Below are 17,940 nucleotides of genomic sequence, written 5' to 3'. Positions count from 1 at the left end.
CCAAGGAAGCTGTTGTTCCTTTATACCATGGTTAAGGGGTGAAATATGATCTCAAAGACATTGAAGATGGAGAGGAAGCTATAAACATTATTAACCACAAGGACAGAATTTGTATTTAAAAACATGCCTTCAAGTCAGGTGATCCATATACTGACTACTCGGGGCACATATCAAGTAGCATAAATTTTTATACCTCTACCCCTCCTCTTTTGTTAAAAAAAAAAAAAAGGGAGTCATAGTTGAAGACATAGTTTGCATAGACTGGTCAGGTGGTAATTGTTTACAGAGATGTCATGCTCATTCTTCCTTGCTGGCTTATTTCTAAGATTCAGTTCTTGTTTTCTAATCTATCATATCGACAAACAGGAAAAAAGACACACACACCAGTGTTACAAAACCTTGTATTAATCATTTCCCTTCACTTTCAATATAACGTTGATATGAAATATAGCCATGATTCTTAGTTACATGGGAGGAAATGAGTAATAAATACATTGTAGCAAGTTTAAACCACAAGGGTGTTTCACTGGTAACAACATTTGAAAACTGTACACTTGCAAAGAACAGCATCTTCAAACATTAGTATATCTGTATATCAGTAAAGCTTTACATGTAACAAACATGCTATTTCCATATATGACAAATTTTAAAAATATGCATTGCTTGGCAACATGAACTAGGCAAAAATAGTTCTTTGTTCACTAACTTTATACAAGAAAACAGGACGAGAGGCATGCATGTACAATAGGGATGCCTGCACGGGGCATGCAACAGAAGAAAGCTTTTTAAAAGTCAGCTTACATTAGGCATAAATACATGAGGGTTATATATTAATAAGGGAGGAAGTCTTCTGTTTGACATTATTAACATTCCTGTTTTCTTCCTATTCCTCCCAGAGGAATACACATTCACCTTTAAGTAAAGATAAAGGAATTACAAAAAAATAAAACTCACTTTGCAAACATCTCTGATGACTTGTAAAAAAAAAAAAAAATCAACATTAGTGTTATCACAGCCCCATGTGCAAATGATCCTTCCGCAGGTCCTTCTTGTAACAGGCACTCCCGAATGCCTTGGTCAGGCTGCTTCCCTGCACCCAAGCCGGAGCCGCCTGCTGCAGACATCTCCAGAGGGCCAACGAGACTGGGACCTGCTTTTCCTCCCCTCGCTGCCCTTCTGGTTGCATGCCTATGCATTCAGCCCAGCTCGGTCCCCCAGCCCAGGCTTTTGAGGGACTCCGGGTGCTAACTGGGGAATGCACGTCTACAAACCTTGCACTGGCAGTCGCTACAAGAGGTGTAGAAGAACACAGGACCCGGAGAAGGCTCCCATTCCGTAAAAGGCAGCCAATGACACCTCAAAAGAAAACCTTGTTTCCCTCAGTGTCTCTTCAAAGGAATGGGAGATGTGGGGGCCCAGCTGTAGTTCCAATCCTGAGTACCAAAAAGGGACCATCAATACACAGGATTCGAGAGCTTGGTGCAAACAGCCGCCCTCTGCAGGCAGACCCAGCAGCGTCTATTTTGCTTGCTGGCCCTTGTTCAAAAAGTGAAACTCAAAAAGCGTGTGGAAAAAGACACATATCAGCAGCAATGTTTCAATTCTTGTACACAGTTCATGTGTGTCTTCCTACTGTTTCTGGTAAGAAACCACTATGAATAAAAAGCACCAATAAAACATCATACATGGTAACAATATCATAGACCACCACTGTCCCTAGGACAGTGTAGAGGTGCCAGATACATACTGCTTAAATCAGAAAAAGGGGGGGAAACATGTAGTGAAATAGATTTTCCTCTAAGATTTTTTAACGTTTACTATTAATATAAAACAGTTGCATTTGGGGGTCAATGGGTAAATACAAAAAAAGGCACTGCCGCTTTATTACTAAATATCCGACTTCACAGCCTTACGCATGCAACTGTTTGATTTTTTTTTTTTTCATAAATAAAGTTCTTTTGCTTTAGGATTTTAAAATTGAGCTGTATACCTGCAGTCAACACAGGACTCAGAACAAGGTGGGGACGGGCTCCTAAAATGTATCAGAACACTCAACTTAAAAAAAAAAATTGAAACACTAATAGCAAAACACAACTAAGTAGATAAATCTATACACAGTCAATGAAAAATAAGCTTTTCTTTTTTTTTAAAAAAGAATTATGTTGTTATTAATAACAGACTTTATCATGGTTACCAGCCATAGCAAGTTAATAAGTAACATATCCAAAATAATATCTCTAATAATCAGATAACCATTGTTTCTATATTCAGTGAAGGAATAAATAGAAATCCAGATTTGCAAATACTTTAAGTTCTTCCTTTTAAAGGATTCATGCTAATGTGATTGTGTTCACAATCTGTTTTCTGAACAACCCAAGTCTTTATGGATATATGTGTTTTGCAGCAGATCTGAATGCTTTCTCATTTCCCCACAAGATGTGTAATACCCTTGCTTTTTCTCCTCTTTATTAACTTTCTTAGCATCCAAAAAAACACCTTCACAAACCCTCTGGTCTTACCTTTGGCCTTCAACATTTTTGATCTATTCTTCCTGCCTTACATGTGATCGTCCATCCCGACACATTCCCCAAGTAACACTAAGCTTGTTTAGAAAAGGGGTGTGGAGGATGAATGTTAATGGCACTTGGTTAAAAAAAAACAAACAAAACACACTAAAAATTGCTGCCCCTTTCTGCACATGGATTTGCATGTTTAGAATGTAGTCCCTGAAGGGGAGGTCTGTCTTTTTACGCAAAATGTGATATGGTGGGTTCAAGCCCCCTTCCCTTGCTAAAGGCTCTCTACGGTTAAGATGCCCCCACCTTTTTAAACCTTAGAAAACTGCAAAAGCAAGGCTGATCTGGGCGCACATTTTCAATCCTGAAGGTAAAAGAAAGTTGTTTAAATTTCATTAAGGCCTTTTAAATCTGGATTTACTTCATTAACTTTTTTTTTTTTTTTTTTAATAACCATAGGCAAGCGCAGTGATTTTCATGGTCCGATCTCTTCAATTTCGACTCTGCCTTCGCCGAAAGCAACGGCACCAGACTCACCCATTTAATAAACAGGCCTTATACCGTCTCCCCGATCTCGCCTCTGGCTGAGCACTCATACCATCATTTACACAAACCAATTTTCCAGTGCAAAGCACAACTCCTCTTTGATTTCCTTTAATACCCTCCATTGCCTCGAATCCCAAACGTAGTCTTTCTTGCCCTTAAGAAACAGAGCTATTACTTTGTGGTAGCACAGTTTGTTAATATCTCACCACGCCAGGGCCGGTTTTCTCGCTCTTCTGTGTGGCCGGATAAGTAAATCCGCCAACGACACAGCAAACCCCGGACGTACACGTGGAGGGAACCACGTTTCCATCCTGAAGCCGCCCGTTCCCACATCTTCCTTCACAGCCCGCCCGGCCACGTGGACTGCACGTCTCCCTACACGCTCTCTCTGCCACTTGCTGACTTACCACTTAGATACTGTCCTGGGTCTGGCTCTCCTCCCCTTCCTCAGCAGTGAGCGAGCCAGGGGGACGCCGCCCCCAGGCTCACGTTTCTGCGCAATCGCAGTGGAAGCGGTCTTTTGAGCTCATTATCTGACATTAAGGCCTTTCGCAAGGGAAAAATGTCGGTCCTTGCCGTTTTTCCTCCTGTGGAACTTGAACGTGTGTGTGTGTGTGTGTGTACTTGAACGTGTGTGTGTGTGTGTGTGTGTGTGTGTGTAGTGCGGCAGAGGGCGATAGGATGAAACTCTACCGTAGGGTGGGGAGGAAGAGGTGTCTCCGGGTGAGCAGCAAATCCAGCCCAGAAAGGGGCCGCAGGATTCTTTCAGAATCTCCTGGTGACCTGCAAGCCGACCCTAACTGATCACACAATGCAGTGCGGTCCTTCCCCGTGCTTCCGGTCACGTGCTCGTCCCACCAGCCCACCTGTTTGCTGAGCGCAGCCGCGGTGGAAAGACGGACGCCTCCTCGGCCTACCTGTCGCGTCCGCCTTCCCGGCAAGCGCGCCTTGGCAGCCATTTTGAGAGACAACCCTGCTGCTATTATAAAAATAGAGGAAAGAAATGAATCCTATCAACAAATCCTTTACAAAAACCATAGTATGAAGAGAAGTTATATCCAAACTCTTTACACATTATGTACCCTTTAAAATTGTTATGTAAACAATACACAAATCAAAGTTTCTCTGAAATTTTGTTGGGGGGAACGTTCCCCCTCTGCCGCCGGGGCCGTGTGGCCCTCTGCTGCAGCTCGACTCCAAGCTGGGTCCTCAAGGAAAGCCGGTCCTGGCGGCAGGGAGGGCGGGCCGCCATCTTGCTTTGGTCGCACTCGCCCACGACTGCGTCCTGGGGCCTGACTGCGGAGGCGGGCTGTGAGGGGCGCCTGGGCCCAGGGGTTCAGCCTCCCTCCCTCGTCTCTCCCAGCTCTTTGCGGTGGTAATCTTTTTGTTCGTTTCTCCCCCCCTCTCCATCCAGGAAGCCACTTGCCTTCCTTTTCCATCCCCTCCTAGCCCCACATTTCCCTAGAGACCCCTCCCCACCCCGCACACCAAGCCATCCCGTGACAGAAACAAATGACAAAATAACCAATCCCCGGTCTACTGATATGTTTACAAGGACGACCTACGCTCTCACAAAATCAAAATGGGAGAGGGACCAGGGAAAAAAAAAGGCTGCAAAGTATCTCGGAGGATTCTGTGCAACCCTGAAGATGGCTGACACTGGACCCGCAGCAGTCGATTTCACGGCCAGCGCGGTCACTCTCATCTTCAGCTTCTAGATTGTGGAGGTCCGGTCAACCCCGTCTGGGAGAGAAAGAATTCATGGTGGGCACAGCTGAGCAAAACCGTTCCCTTCACGGCCACCTAGTCGCACACCGTGCACGCTGGGCTTCCCGGTCTCTGAAGACAGGTGAAGACCACACTTACCCATTCATCCACCCCTTCCTTCACACACTCACCCACTCAACATCTGCAGAGTAGCCATTCTTCCAGGAACTGTAATGAGCCTGGGAACTAAGACAGGAGACCTAGTCCTCATCCTATAAGTACACACATCCTAGTCAGGACAGCTCTGTAAAGCCACAGGGATGTAGGAGGGATCATTGCTATGATGGAGTATGTACCAGGCACAGCAGGAAAAATGGAGGAAGATTAAAATGTCCCTGGGAGTCAAGTGCAGTTTAACGGAGAAAGAAAATGACTTTTGTAAGATGGTGCTGCTAGGAGGACAGGAGGAGGAGGCAGGAAAGGAAGAGGCCATACAACTCATGTATAGGTGTGATGTTGGTCATCAATTGGTGGGGCTGGGGGCTAGATGGAGGTTTAGGATGAGGGATGGGGGAATGGAGGAGTGGCAGAAATGTGCTGAGAGCTGGCAGGGATGCTGAAGCAGACATGCAGGTGGACCTGTCTAGCTCACAACCCTTTCTTTGGCAGCATCTCCCTCTCACTGAGTCCCTGTTGAAAACCCGGGCATGAGGTGGTTGTGACTCTGAGCCCTAATCACAGCTGATAGACCAGGGGGATGCGGCTCACCCGAACTGATCTAGATTCTCTGTCTCAAGAATCTGGTTAGGGGCAGACAGCATAGTTAGAGGTGTGGGCACTGGGAATGGAAAGATCCTGTGGAAGTGGGTGAATGCTATGCTATGCAACACAGGCTGTGTCATGGAGAGTCGGTGAGACCAGGCTATAAAGTGGAGGATGTGCATGTCAGAGACAGAGGCCATGAGTGAGACAAACTGCTGAGGCAGCTGAAGGGTGCCCAGCTCCTTTATGGTTGTCTGCTTACACATGGGAGTATAGGAGGATCCCCAGAATGAGGCCATAAGGGTCTTGTATACTATGAATAGGAGCTTGGACTTGGTAATTGGGGCATTCTAAGTGGTAGAGTAATTAGGTCTGATTTTAGAATGGTTTCTCTGGCAGCTGTGTTAGATAACCTAAAAAAGGACAAGGCTGGTGGCAGCAGGGCCCCTACAATGGTCCACGCTAAGGCCTGTCTGACAAGGGCTTATCCAATGAGCAGAGAGAAGCATGGATGAGCCATTGTAGAGGTAGAAATGATTGTGGCCAATAAATGAAGGCCAGGGAGAGAGGCAAGATGCCTCCCTGGTTTTGCTGATATCCAAACAACAGCAGGTACATCCTGGTCTGAGCCTTGATGTCACAAACCTGGTCTACCAGGAGGAGCACCTAGATCCAGTAGACAGAACTCAGGTGTGAGAGGGGAGTGGCAGAGTGTTGAGGGAAAGCTGAAGGACCTAAGTGATATGGGGAAGTACTGAATCCACTGCACAAGCCTCCTTGCCTCCCGATGGGTGGTGCCGGTCTGGTGTCTTGCCAGCAGGGACTTGAGGGAGACATGTTTAACTGAAATTTTTACTGAGGTCACTGTAGGTTCACATGCAGTTATAAGAGACAGTATCAGGTTTCTGGGTTTGCTGGGTTTCTCCCAATGGGAACATTTTGCAAAACTATAATATTGCCACGAAGATACTGATGTTGACACAATTCACTGACCTTACTCGGATTTTCTCAACTTTACTTGTGCTTGTGTGTCTATAAATTTCCATATAGTTTTTGGAGAGATTTTTAAAAAGAAAAGCAAATGACCCTGGGAATTTTTATGGTCATCAGGCCATCAGTCCTCGAGGCTCCCAGATGTGAACTTATAATCAGTAACGCTGCCCTGACTTCTGCAGGTGTTAACCTGAGCCTCTTATGGTGGTTCTGCAATGGTAATGGGTGGTGGGTGCATTAAGTATACACACACGTGTTGGTGTGTAGACGTCACTCCCTTGTCTGTAGGAGTGAAGTGCACACACTTGCCAGGGCTCATGGCCCACTCGTTAATGCCAACCATTCATAGCTGTGTAAGTGGGGAACGAGAAACATAAAAAAACCAGCTAATCTAACCCCAAGCTGCATTTTTACTGAATTCTAATCCTATGCCTCATCCTCCAAGGGTGACAATATTCATCTGCAGGGAAATGATCCACAGGTAAGTCCAGATTCACCATTTATAGCTGTGTAAGGTGTGCAACTCCAGGGAGCACCATTTTCATGTATTCGTTGTGGGTTTTATAGTTAATTATGACAAATAACGAATCAGTGGCAGAACAGCATGTTAAGAAAGTAGAGCCTTTTTCTAATTTACACAAAGTCTCCATATCAGGGGTGCCTGGGTGGCTCAGTGAGTTAAACCTCTGTCTTCGGCTCAGGTCATAATCTCAGGGTCCTGGGATCAAGCCCCGAGTCAGGTCTTCTGCTCAGCAGGGGGCTTGCTTCCCCCTGACCCCTGCCTGCCTCTCTGCCTATTTGTGATCTCTCTCTCTGTGTCAAATAAATAAATAAATAAAATCTTAAAAAAAAAGTCTCCATATCAGCTAGAAGTGAGGCTGTTAAGTCTCAAGAAGGAATAAGGAAAGAACGTGAGAAGGAATGGCAAGGGAATCATGTGAAATCCATGAATCCTGGAACACCAGAGAGTGGATGGAGCATTCCTCTCTATGGTGGAATTCACTGCAGGCTCTGTCCTGCTTGGATGAGCCTTGCTTTTGTAGCCATGGCTGTTCCTGCCCATACAACCTCTGTGCATGAGGAAGATAGCAGCCAGGCCACCAATCAGGAGCAGGTCCAGCAGAGCCAGATGAAAGCCTTAAACCAAGATGGCAGAGGCAGCCCACCTCCTTGGCTTCCTCATGAGTTCTGTTGGAGGGGTCAAGGGGAGGGCAAAGCAGCAGCAGAAAGGGAAGGCCAAAGAGAGAAATGGCTTAGACTTAGGAGGGTTGTAGTTAGTGTAGGACACTGAGAGTAGAGATGTCAGCATAGAAGGATGGGCCCCTCCAAGGCCTAGGGCCCATGGACTAGCCACATTAGAAAGACCATCATAAGATGCGGTGTCCCAGAACTTGGTCACCCTCCCATCCTGTCCTGAGACACGAGCAGAGGAACCTCTTTTACTTTGCTTTCCTCTCCATAATTATATGTCCTCCTAGAAAATGATTTAATTCATTGGCATTCTGTTCCCAGCGAGGTCATCTTCCCAGCACCTGGAAGAGGTGGGCCCAGCAGAGAGGGGCAGTCCCAGTGTGGGCGGGCTCATGGCCACTGTGCCCAACCGGGCCACCCTGAACTTAATTTTCATTCTCTGCTCTGGAAACTGCTTACGAGGCTTCCCACCAGACAGGATTATTGAGGAAAAACACAGCAATAAGAAGGCTTAGGAGATTAACAAGATGAACACATTATCAAAAAAACCATCAGTTCATAGAGTTTTTCTGTAAAAGTAGAAGAATGAGCTAAAAAATGAAACCTTTTCAATGAAAACCTCCCTTTAATAAAGAGCATTTGGCATTCTTGCTACTAATGATGATAATGTTAGCACTTAGCAGTTTGATAAGGGCTCCCAACGTGCCAATTATTGGAGATATATCAAGCCCTGGGGGAGAAGGTCAGTTATCCTTGCTGACTCTCAAAGGCGGAGGGAGTTCCTCACCCACCAGCCACCGCTGGGTGGGCGGGAGCTTGGTCTGCCTGCAGTGGGCTGAGCTTGGCCTGGATGCTCAGGGTCTGGGAGGCTTCCTTTTTTGAAAAAATTGAGATCTAATGTGCATACCACAAATTTCACCCTTTTAAAGTGTATAATTCCAAGGTTTTCGTATATTCACAGAGTTGTGCAGCCATCACCACTGTCTAATTCCAGAACATTTTCATTCAGCATCCATTAAGCAATCACTATCCACTTGGCAGTTCCTTCTGGCCCCTGACAACCACTAAACCATACTGTCTGTTTCTACAGATTTGCCTCTTCTGGACATTTCATAAATTCCTAAATGGAACTGTATACCGTGCGGCCTTCTCTGTCTGGCATCTTTCATTTATTGTAATGCTTCCAAGGTTCATCCGTGTTGTAGCATGGATCAGAACTTCGCTCCTTTTTAAGCTGAACGATATTCTACTGTGTGGCTACAATGTAGTTCGTTCATCCCTTTCTATCTGTTGATGGACTTTTGGGTTGTTTCCCATTACTCATTAGGGGCTATCAGCGTGCTGACCCAGTCTCCTTGGTTAGGTGGAGAAGAGGAGCTGGTGGTTCCTCCCCACAGAGGGGCCAGGAATGGACCAATGATGTGGCGAAGCTTCTAGGATATGAGTGGCCAAGGGAGAGAGCAATGTTTGCAAATGGGGTTCCTGGAACCCCGTGGAGGTCACATTAGGAGCTGTGCCTTCCCACCGTCTGTTCAGTCAGAGGCTCTGGGAGGCCTTGGGATAGCTCACTTCTGGCTCTGAGTGGAGACTTTCTTTGGGCCGTAGAGAGCCCTGCACAGCTGAGGTCAGGTAGGTGCAGTCCTTGCTTTCCAATCTCCTCCATGCTGAGCATTTGTCGGTCTCATATTTGGTCAGGATAAGATTGTGTTTGCAGGGACTAAAAATCTTAACAGTCCCTGGTCAGGAGGACAAAGCCCGCTGAAGCAGCAGCTGACAGCAGCCTTTCTCCCCACCACGGCCAGATAGCGCACATTTTGGCTTTAGGTGTTCCGACTGCCCATCTCCAGGGAGGGTGAGCGCATCCCGACTGGAGAGGACTGTTGGGAAGGGTCACAGGAGGCCTCTCTGACTCAGAGCCTCCCGGAGGTTGGCAGGAAGGGGTGGACATCGCTCCTCTGCCTGCCAAACATCCCCAGGGCTGGCGCAGAGTTCAGGCTGGAGAAAAGCACTTAGTTAGTACCCGGAGGGCACTGAAGGCCTGGGGCTCCAGTGATGACATAGGGCTTCGACCAGACAGACAGGGGACAACCCAGCTGCTTCTGGAGCTCCTTGCGGGGCTGCAGCCTACAGGCACATGGAACTAGACCATCCCTGTCACACTGTGAAGGACGTCTCAGACCGCTTGGGGCTCCAGGCATCGTGAAAACCATTTGGAGCAGGGAGATGTAAAAACAAGCAGGGATTTTTGTTTCAAAAATTCTATTTTTAGAACAAGCTGGGATACGCTTGGACCAGACGGGGAGATCTAGTGCCGAGAAGGAAAGAATCCAATTCTGTTGGGGGGGGGGGGTTGTTGCCACTAAAAGCCATGTCTTGTGTTTCTGACTCCTCCAGCTCCCAGCATTTGGCTGGGACAGCTGCTGTGGTAGGACCTCAGAGCGCACTGGGTGGGTGGCTCTGAGGAAAAAGGGACAGCCTTGGTCTCCGGGTCCCTGACTCACCTCCCAGAAAAGAAGGAACAGGGCATTGTGGGCTCCTCGGTGTGGTATGGCTTGATGAGGATCCAACAGCACCCTGAGGCCTTTCTCTCTCTCCGTCCCCTGCCTACCTCTCCTTATGCCTTTCCCATTCCTCCTGAGCTATGGCCAGAGTGTAGACAGCAGATGGCTGCTAGTTCTCCTAAGCATACGGTAAAAGGCAAGACTCACCTCCCAGGGCGTGCTCGGTCATACTGAGGCACAAGGACTCCAGCCTGTTGTTGATGTCAGGTTCAGTCACAGGAAGCTGGAATTCTGCAAGGGACAAAGGGTTATCTTGGTGACAGAGACTCTGAGAACAAGGAGAAGGTATGCACGGTGCTCACCCCGTCCACCCTGGGGCAACTCGGGGGGCTCTGAGGATCAGCATGGAGGCAAGTTACACTCTGATTTCAACCAACCTATGAGTCTGTTAGGTGCACGGAGTCCATCGTGAACATGGGCAGCTGGAAGAAAACTGGTAACTAAAAATAGCTGGTCAGAGTCAGAGTCTGTCAGTCCTCTGCTCAGAACCCTCCAGCAGCTTCCCATCCGAGGAACAGCCAACCCCCTGCCATGGCCTGCAAGGCCCACATGATCGGACCCTTGTTAACCCTTCCCCGTGTACAGCTTTCCTCGCCCTTCCTTCCTTCCCAGGCCCTCTTCTGCCCAGTTTTGCACTGCTGTTCCCTCTGCCCAGAATGGTGGTCCCTGGATACTTCCATGACTTTCTCTCTCCCTGCCTTCCCATCTCTGCCTCTCCTGTCTCTTTAGAAAGGACATTAGAGATAAGCAGAACTTTCCCAGCCCTATTCCTTTTCCTCTGCTTGCTTTTTCTCCACAGCTGTCACCAACATCTGGCCCATTCTTTATTTGCTGCCTGCCCCCAGTTCCATGTTCACTTCGTTGGAGCAGGATTTGGCCCTGCTGCTCCCTGTGCCTAGAAGCGGGCTTGGCACATTTCTGCTTTGTTACAAGGAAACAGAAACCACAGCATGGCACAGTTCTCAAGTGGTCTTAGAGTGACTGGTGAACACAAGAATCCACAGAACCCACAGGGGTCTGACTCCAGAGCTGGGTCTCTCCGGCATGCTGCAGCGACTAAAGTTACTAGTCAGTCCTCACTGCCTCCAGCCACTTAGAAGGTCAGAGATGTCCGCTGGGCAGGTTCTCACTGCCCGGGACTAGGCTGTGTGCCTTATTAGTCACAAAGCCCCCTCTACCATCTGGACCTTTCCTATCTCTCCAGGCTCCAGTCCATCCTCCGCCAAGCAGGAGGTAGCCGGTAGGAGTCTCCTCCTCTGTTCTGCTGGGCCCCTCACTGTCAGTAAGTCCTTCTCCCCCAACCCCCATCATCCTGGGAAGCTCTTGAGTGTCTTTCACTGGCTTGGAAGCACCTTGCAGACAGCGACAGTGCTCTCATCTCTTTCTGAACCTCCCCTAATACCAGCGATGGTCTTCTGGCACACTTCACACATGTCCATTGAGTGATGAAAAAGATGGAAACTCTGACAGCTAAGAGCTGTGAAATCCTATAGTGGGGGTTAGGGGACAGACAAAAATCAGCAGTGGGATATGTTCTGAGGGCCTGGGAATCTCAATGTTGCCACTGTATTCATATGTGACTCTGGGAAACTTCTCTTCTTCATTGGGCATCCCCTCTTCAGTCTGGAAGTGGGGAAAGGATCCTGGTGGCCCAAGCTTCAGGCCATTTCCTCGCTCCTTTGAATCTCCACCAGAGGGCACTTGGGGCTGGTGGGTGGGACGACAAATGAGGTTAGGTTGGTGGTTTAGTGGGATAGGAAGTTGAAACCAATGGCTAAACCAAAGTATTTGTTTTCCTTGATGAGCTACACATTTAGCTTTTCTCTGCAATCTGTGTTCCCCATCACGGGCTAATTCAGAGGCAGATGTCATTTCTGTTGTTTAAAATTCTGAGTAGATGGGCAAAATGGATCAATACGAAAAGCACTGGGGAGCGGACAGGGTTCTTTCTGACACAAGTTCCAGCATCAATGGGTTTGAAAGGCAACTGTTGCCAATTCATGAACAGAGGATGACTGGGCTTTCCGGGAAGGGGGGCTGCCGGGAGCCAGGGAGAATGGAAGGGTCTCTCCCGCCGCCACCCGTTGTTGCTGTCAGAGTAGGGTCGGGGCAATCAGACAATCCAGAGGGAAGAGTATTTTAGTATTTTCATCCATTCATGTGAAAATCATATGCATGCAAAATTAGCAGCCTTCAGGGTGTGAAATCTATAAAATAGAAACACAGTTTTATATATAGCCAGTTAGCAAATATGAAAAAAAAAAAACCCTCAGCAATTATAACCATCCATATGCTCATTGTAAAATTTAGTTTACTCTCTAGCACTCCCCTTTAAACAAACACTGTGGAGAGATTTGGATAAATAAAGATGCTCGACATTTGGAGAGAAGTGTTTCAGCTGCAGGATTTCTTGCCAACACGCAGCAAAATGCCATTTTCCAAGCCTAGGACTGCGTGTTCAAAAAAGGGGGCTGAGAAATGCGGGGCTCTCCGCTCTAGCATCTCCAAACCTTAGTGGCTGCTCTTTTAGGTTGAAAGTTGGCACGGTTGCTTTTTCTCCCTTGGCTCTTCCCTCTGGTGCGCCAGGGTGTCACGACCCCCACCACTCTCAGAGAGGCTCTGAAAAATTCTAAGTCTTGGGAGAAGCCCATATGTTCACACTCCAGAGTTTCCTAATAGTGTGACTTTTTAATTGTGTATTTGATAAAAACAGATCCGTGGCATCTCCCCACACATACAAGACAGAGGGAGACCAGCTGGGTAGATAACAGCTTCCATCTCAGGCTAGAAGCCCTCAGCCAAGTGTGGCTTGGGTGGGCAGAACTCTCAAAGCCCCGGGAAGCATTTGGGCAGCTCCCGCCACCCAGGCACACATGACGCACCAGACCAGCTCTTGCTCTGGCTCCTGCAACCCCAAAGGCTCATTGCATTGAGCCTGGGTCCCCAGCTGTAATGGGCCAGACAGATGTAGTTTTATGTCCTCAGTAAGGCAAAAGGGAAAGACTGAGCCTTCTCTGCCGTTGCTGGAGGCAGGCCTGTTTCTTTAACTCAGATGACATCTCTGAGAACCAGGAATTTTCCCCCTGACCATCAGAACATTCCAGTATTTAGTGAGGGTCCACTGTCCTAGGAAGCCCAGGGTCTAGGCTGACCTGGGACTTTTTAAATTGTGCCTTTTCAGAAGTCCCGTAAGTAGAGAGCCTCGTGTTTAGGCCCAAGGTCAAGGAGATTCTGGAAGGGAGTAGCCGCCCATTCCTAATGAAGTGCTTCTGTAGGGTCCACCAGGAGGGTCCCATGTGGCTTTTTCTTGGCAGAAACCAGCCATCCCAGCTGAGCCTCACACGAGTGGCACGTATGGTGCAGTCTGCAGCTCTCTCCCAGTCCCTGTGGCCGAGGTGGAGAGGCAAGTATCTTCAGTACTTTAGAAAAGGAAATGGGGTATCCTAGCAAAAACCGCTAGAATTCGACTTTGCCAGCCCAGGCTACTTGTTGAATCGCTAGGAAAGCTTCAAGTTAAGTGAAAAGTGGGGTTGCTGGGAGGCTGAGGACAACAGGACAGAGGATGGAGAAGTGGGATCTGGACTGGGCAAGGGGTATAAGGAAGAAAGGGAGACAGGGAGGATGGGAACCAAGCAGGACGGGGAAGGGTAGCCACAGAAGGAAAAGAAATCAGTGTGGTCAGGGCAAGAGAGCCATGCTGATAATCGCAGAGACAGTCATGGCTGTCGTGGCGAGTGGCAGAGGAACATGGGTCGCACACCCCCGAGTCTGCTATGGGAACACAGCTTGTTCGCTGGTGGCCTTATTCCTAAACCTGCAGAAGTTTGTGCTATGGAAATCCTCTAGGATGCACACTTTCATGAAAAATGATGAGAATATAAGACAATATTGTACTGTCTAGGTCTCCAGACCTAGAGGTACCACCTAGACTAGAGGTTGGTCACTCTCAGTTGGACTTTCAGAGGCAGGGGAGCACGGCCCAGGTGCATTCTTGGCTGTGATACAGTTGAGTCATTCATCAACTTCTCCACCTGAGCAGAATTGTTTGCCCTGGCCTACTAGAAGGCAGAGAGCAGAAGTGCACCAGGTACTTTAAGTGGGTCCCTGTTCTGGTCCCTTCCTCTGCATGGTTGCCCCTTCCATTCCCCTAATGGACCCAGTGTATGCATGGCACTCTCCCTCTCCCCACTCTTTTGAAAGGCAGTTCTCTGAAAGGGAGAAACTCACACAAAGGAGGCAATGAATGACAACAGGTTGGGACACTGTGCTCCCCGGTATGCGGCATTCTAATGGTGAGGAAATACAGTCACGAGCTGGTGCGTAGGGGAGGTCTGCTATGGCGAACAGCTATGATACTTCATGAACGGCTGCCATGCAAGGCACCTTATTACCCGTCTCACCTCTGGGGCAGTGCAGCACCAAGGAGAGTTTGCAGATGGTTTTGTGCAGGAAGGAAGAGAACCCCAGAATATAGCTCTGTGAGACTGCCCAGCCTGCCCTTCCTCAGACTTGTCTTTCAATGTTGGCTTCTGGTCCCTCGGCCCCTTCCTGTCAGGCCCTCCAGGTGGTAAGGAGCCTCTGTGGCTTCTCAGTGTTACACCAGGGCTGTTTTGAGATCCTCTCTGACTGGATCCCAGTGGCGGCTGAGCCTCAGTCAGCAAGGAAGAGATCTGCTTCCAAGAGAAGGTAGTCCTTCTGCAAGCAATTTCCAAACTAATTTTCCAGTTGGGAAAACACCCTGCCTTTTTGGGAAAACGTGACCACAGTAGGCACCATACCTGTTCTGAGCTCAAGTTACCCCACTGGTGAGTGTAGAACACCCTTTTCCCCCTTGCTCTGGGAAGACCAGCTTAGTGTTTCTTACTCTTGCCATAGGCCAGTGAGAGGCAGCGATCACTTAGTGGCTCTCCTTGTTTATTCCAGGAAACATGTAGAAATCGGTTCCTGTGGGAATAAACTAAAATACCACTCCTGACATGGTCTCCAAGGGGTCCACAAATCCTGTAGATCCAGGAAAGAAGAGATCATCTTGCAAATTCGAACCAGGTGACTGATTAATTGATAGACAACTCGGGAGCTTGTTCTAGCCCCCAGACTATTTTATAATCTTTGGAGACATTTAAAATTTTCCATCGTTTTAATGGAAGCATTTTAAGTTTGCAGAATCAAAACTTTCTTTGAATGAATTGTCTGTCGTCTTCAAGATTTACCCATCTGGGGGCGCCTGGGTGGCTCAGTGGATTAAGCCGCTGCCTTCGGCTCAGGTCATGATCTCAGGGTCCTGGGATCGAGCCCCGCATCGGGCTCTCTGCTCCGCAGGGAGCCTGCTTCCTCCTCTCTCTCTGCCTGCCTCTCTGCCTAGTTGTGATCTCTCTCTCTCTGTCAAATAAATGAATAAAATATTAAAAAAAAAAAAAGATTTACCCATCTGGTTTAAAATGGAACGTTCTGAAGACACCCAGTGGCCAGGAGGAAGCCACTGTGCTATATTTTAATGGTTTTCTGAGGATCTAATTTAGGGTTGGTCCCATATCTCTACTCCATTTTGTGTTCACTACCACTTTTGCTTGTGTAAAGATGAAAGCCACTCGCTGCCTTCCTGATTTTGACTCCCTGACATGATACTTGTAGTTTGGTCGTGCCCCCGGCTGCCAGCCCCTAGACACCTGCCAAGCAAACAAGGACATGCTGCTCTGAGTGGCAAGGCCCATCCTGGATAGACCCTGTCTATCTAGTACAAAACTTCATCTGGGCCTGACTGTGGCCGTTAGCCGTGGTAGCCCTGTCAACAAGGATGCCTCCTCAGGAAGAAGGAAGAGCTCTGATCATGACTTGCGGTCTTAAAAACCAGTGTCTGATCTGCCGGGGGCAGGAATGATCTTGGAGACTGAGGAGCCTCCCATGGCAGTGACTCTGTGCAGGGTCCATTCCCTTCAGTCAGGAATCCCGAAGTCGTGGCTGTGCCCTGCCTTGCTCTTCATGACCATATCCTGGGAGGAGCCACCCAACATGGGCTGAATGTGCTGGGCAGGACTTAGGAGTGGCTCCTGCCCAGTACTCACCAGTTTATTTGCTTATGCAGGAGGCTAACTGAACCCCCCCCCTTTCGAAAAAAAGACCCCCAAGCATTCTGCAGTTCTAAGTCCCATTTATAAAGAACATCATTTAGAGACTTTCGAGTTAACTACCAGGAAAAGTGAAAATAATTATAAGTGGTTGTCTCTGGGAGACGAAACTGGTGGCTGGGAGGGGGAGGGGAAGGGGACAGTCACCTTTCCATAAAAGCCTTTCTATATTATTTGATTTTTTTTTTTTTAACGGTGAGAACAAGAGAGTGGAAACAATCTTAGGGTTATAGTTGCTCTGAGCATTAGCCAGTAATAAAGGTGCGGATGGAGGATATGTATCTACAGACTCAAAGAGCCCCCCTAGGGATGACCCAGCTCTTCCTGGTGGACCTGGTCTTCCCAATTCACACAGGAGAATGTGGGGGAAAGTAAGGTGAGAAGAGAGGACTGAGGACTTGGAAGAAGCCAAAGGAAGGGACAGGGGCTTAGAAAAGAGCAAGGAGGCCACAGGTGTATAGAGACTGAAGGAGAAGGAGAATGGTCAGCTGTGCTGGGCCTCCCACGAAGCTGCAGGGTGGCTGGTATGTCGTCCCAGGACTGGGTCTGAGATCAGGGTTGAAGGATACATTCAAGATGAAAGATCTCCTCGTGCCCAGGATATCTTCAAATCTCATCTAGCTTCTCTTTTATTAGAAGTGGATTATACAAAATTCTGCATGAAAACAGGGGCTGGGACTACAAGACCCAGGGAGAAAACCTTCACAACCCCCAAATTTTATCAAATATTTCTTCCCAGGAAGCTACAAGTATCAAAGTTGTTTTAAAACAAACATGCATAAACAGTAAATATTCCAGAAGTCAAGCAAGTTTAAACAAGCATTTGGACCATCTTCCTTTCCTGACACATCTTACTTCACCTTGCCATTCCTCCTCAGTGTCTCCCGATCTCCGTCCTGCCTTTCCCTCACTCCACCAGGCACACTCCTCCTCAGAATCTTCCACACATTCACCACTGAGAGTGGCTGGGGTCCGAGCTTCTTAGCCTTGGGTTCAGAGCCCCCGTCATCAGCCAGGATCTTTCCAGCTCCCCTGTTCTACTCACTGCTACTTCAGCCCAACCCTTTGGCTCAGCCACAGCTTCTGGAGCTCACTGAGGTACTTGGTACGATTGCGGTCTTGCTCCCTTGTCGTCTTCTGCGTGCAACTCCACCCTCCTCTTTCCACGTCTTCACTCTCTGCCCCTGAAGCTCAGCTCCAATTCCAAGAAGCTTTCTTGCCCACCCAGGCCACAGCGACACTTCCTCTCCTTAAACTCCTGTTAAGACTTGCTGTACAGAGCATGCCTCTGTACAGCCTAGGGTGGGTATTTTCCTACAGGTCCAACACCTGTACCTGTCTGATTTTCCCACTTAGAAAGTCATCAAGCTAGATTCAGTCATTGTTTGGATGGCTCTATATTACTCACAGTCTCTTAAGAGGTCACTGTCTGCATAGACAAAGTGTGCAAGTGATCATTGTGCATCGTTCTGGTAACCCTGCTTTAGGAGGCGTGGTGAGAGGTGCTGCTGACTCGAAGTGACCATGCTGCTCTTTAAC

At 48.1% G+C, this 17,940-nt stretch overlaps 1 protein-coding gene across 2 annotated transcripts in view; it reads right to left on the bottom strand.

Annotated features, from left to right (window-relative positions):
- Positions 1–384: 384 nt before the first annotated feature.
- The window catches only part of SAMD4A (sterile alpha motif domain containing 4A), a 207,692-nt gene continuing 190,136 nt past the window's right edge, over positions 385–17,940 (bottom strand). For both annotated transcript variants that reach the window (XM_046008460.1, XM_046008461.1), the window contains 2 exons: positions 10,424–10,507; positions 385–4,805 (listed from right to left, as the gene is read on the bottom strand). In XM_046008460.1, coding sequence (XP_045864416.1) covers positions 4,777–4,805; positions 10,424–10,507 — 113 coding nt within the window. In that variant the 3' untranslated portion in view covers positions 385–4,776. The remainder of the gene's footprint in view (positions 4,806–10,423; positions 10,508–17,940) is intronic.

Source organism: Meles meles, chromosome 6, assembly GCF_922984935.1.
Source record: "Meles meles chromosome 6, mMelMel3.1 paternal haplotype, whole genome shotgun sequence".
In the NCBI taxonomy this organism is placed as follows: domain Eukaryota; kingdom Metazoa; phylum Chordata; class Mammalia; order Carnivora; family Mustelidae; genus Meles; species Meles meles.
Note: the sequence above shows the minus strand (reverse complement) of the source record. Positions and strands in the feature narration are given on the sequence as shown.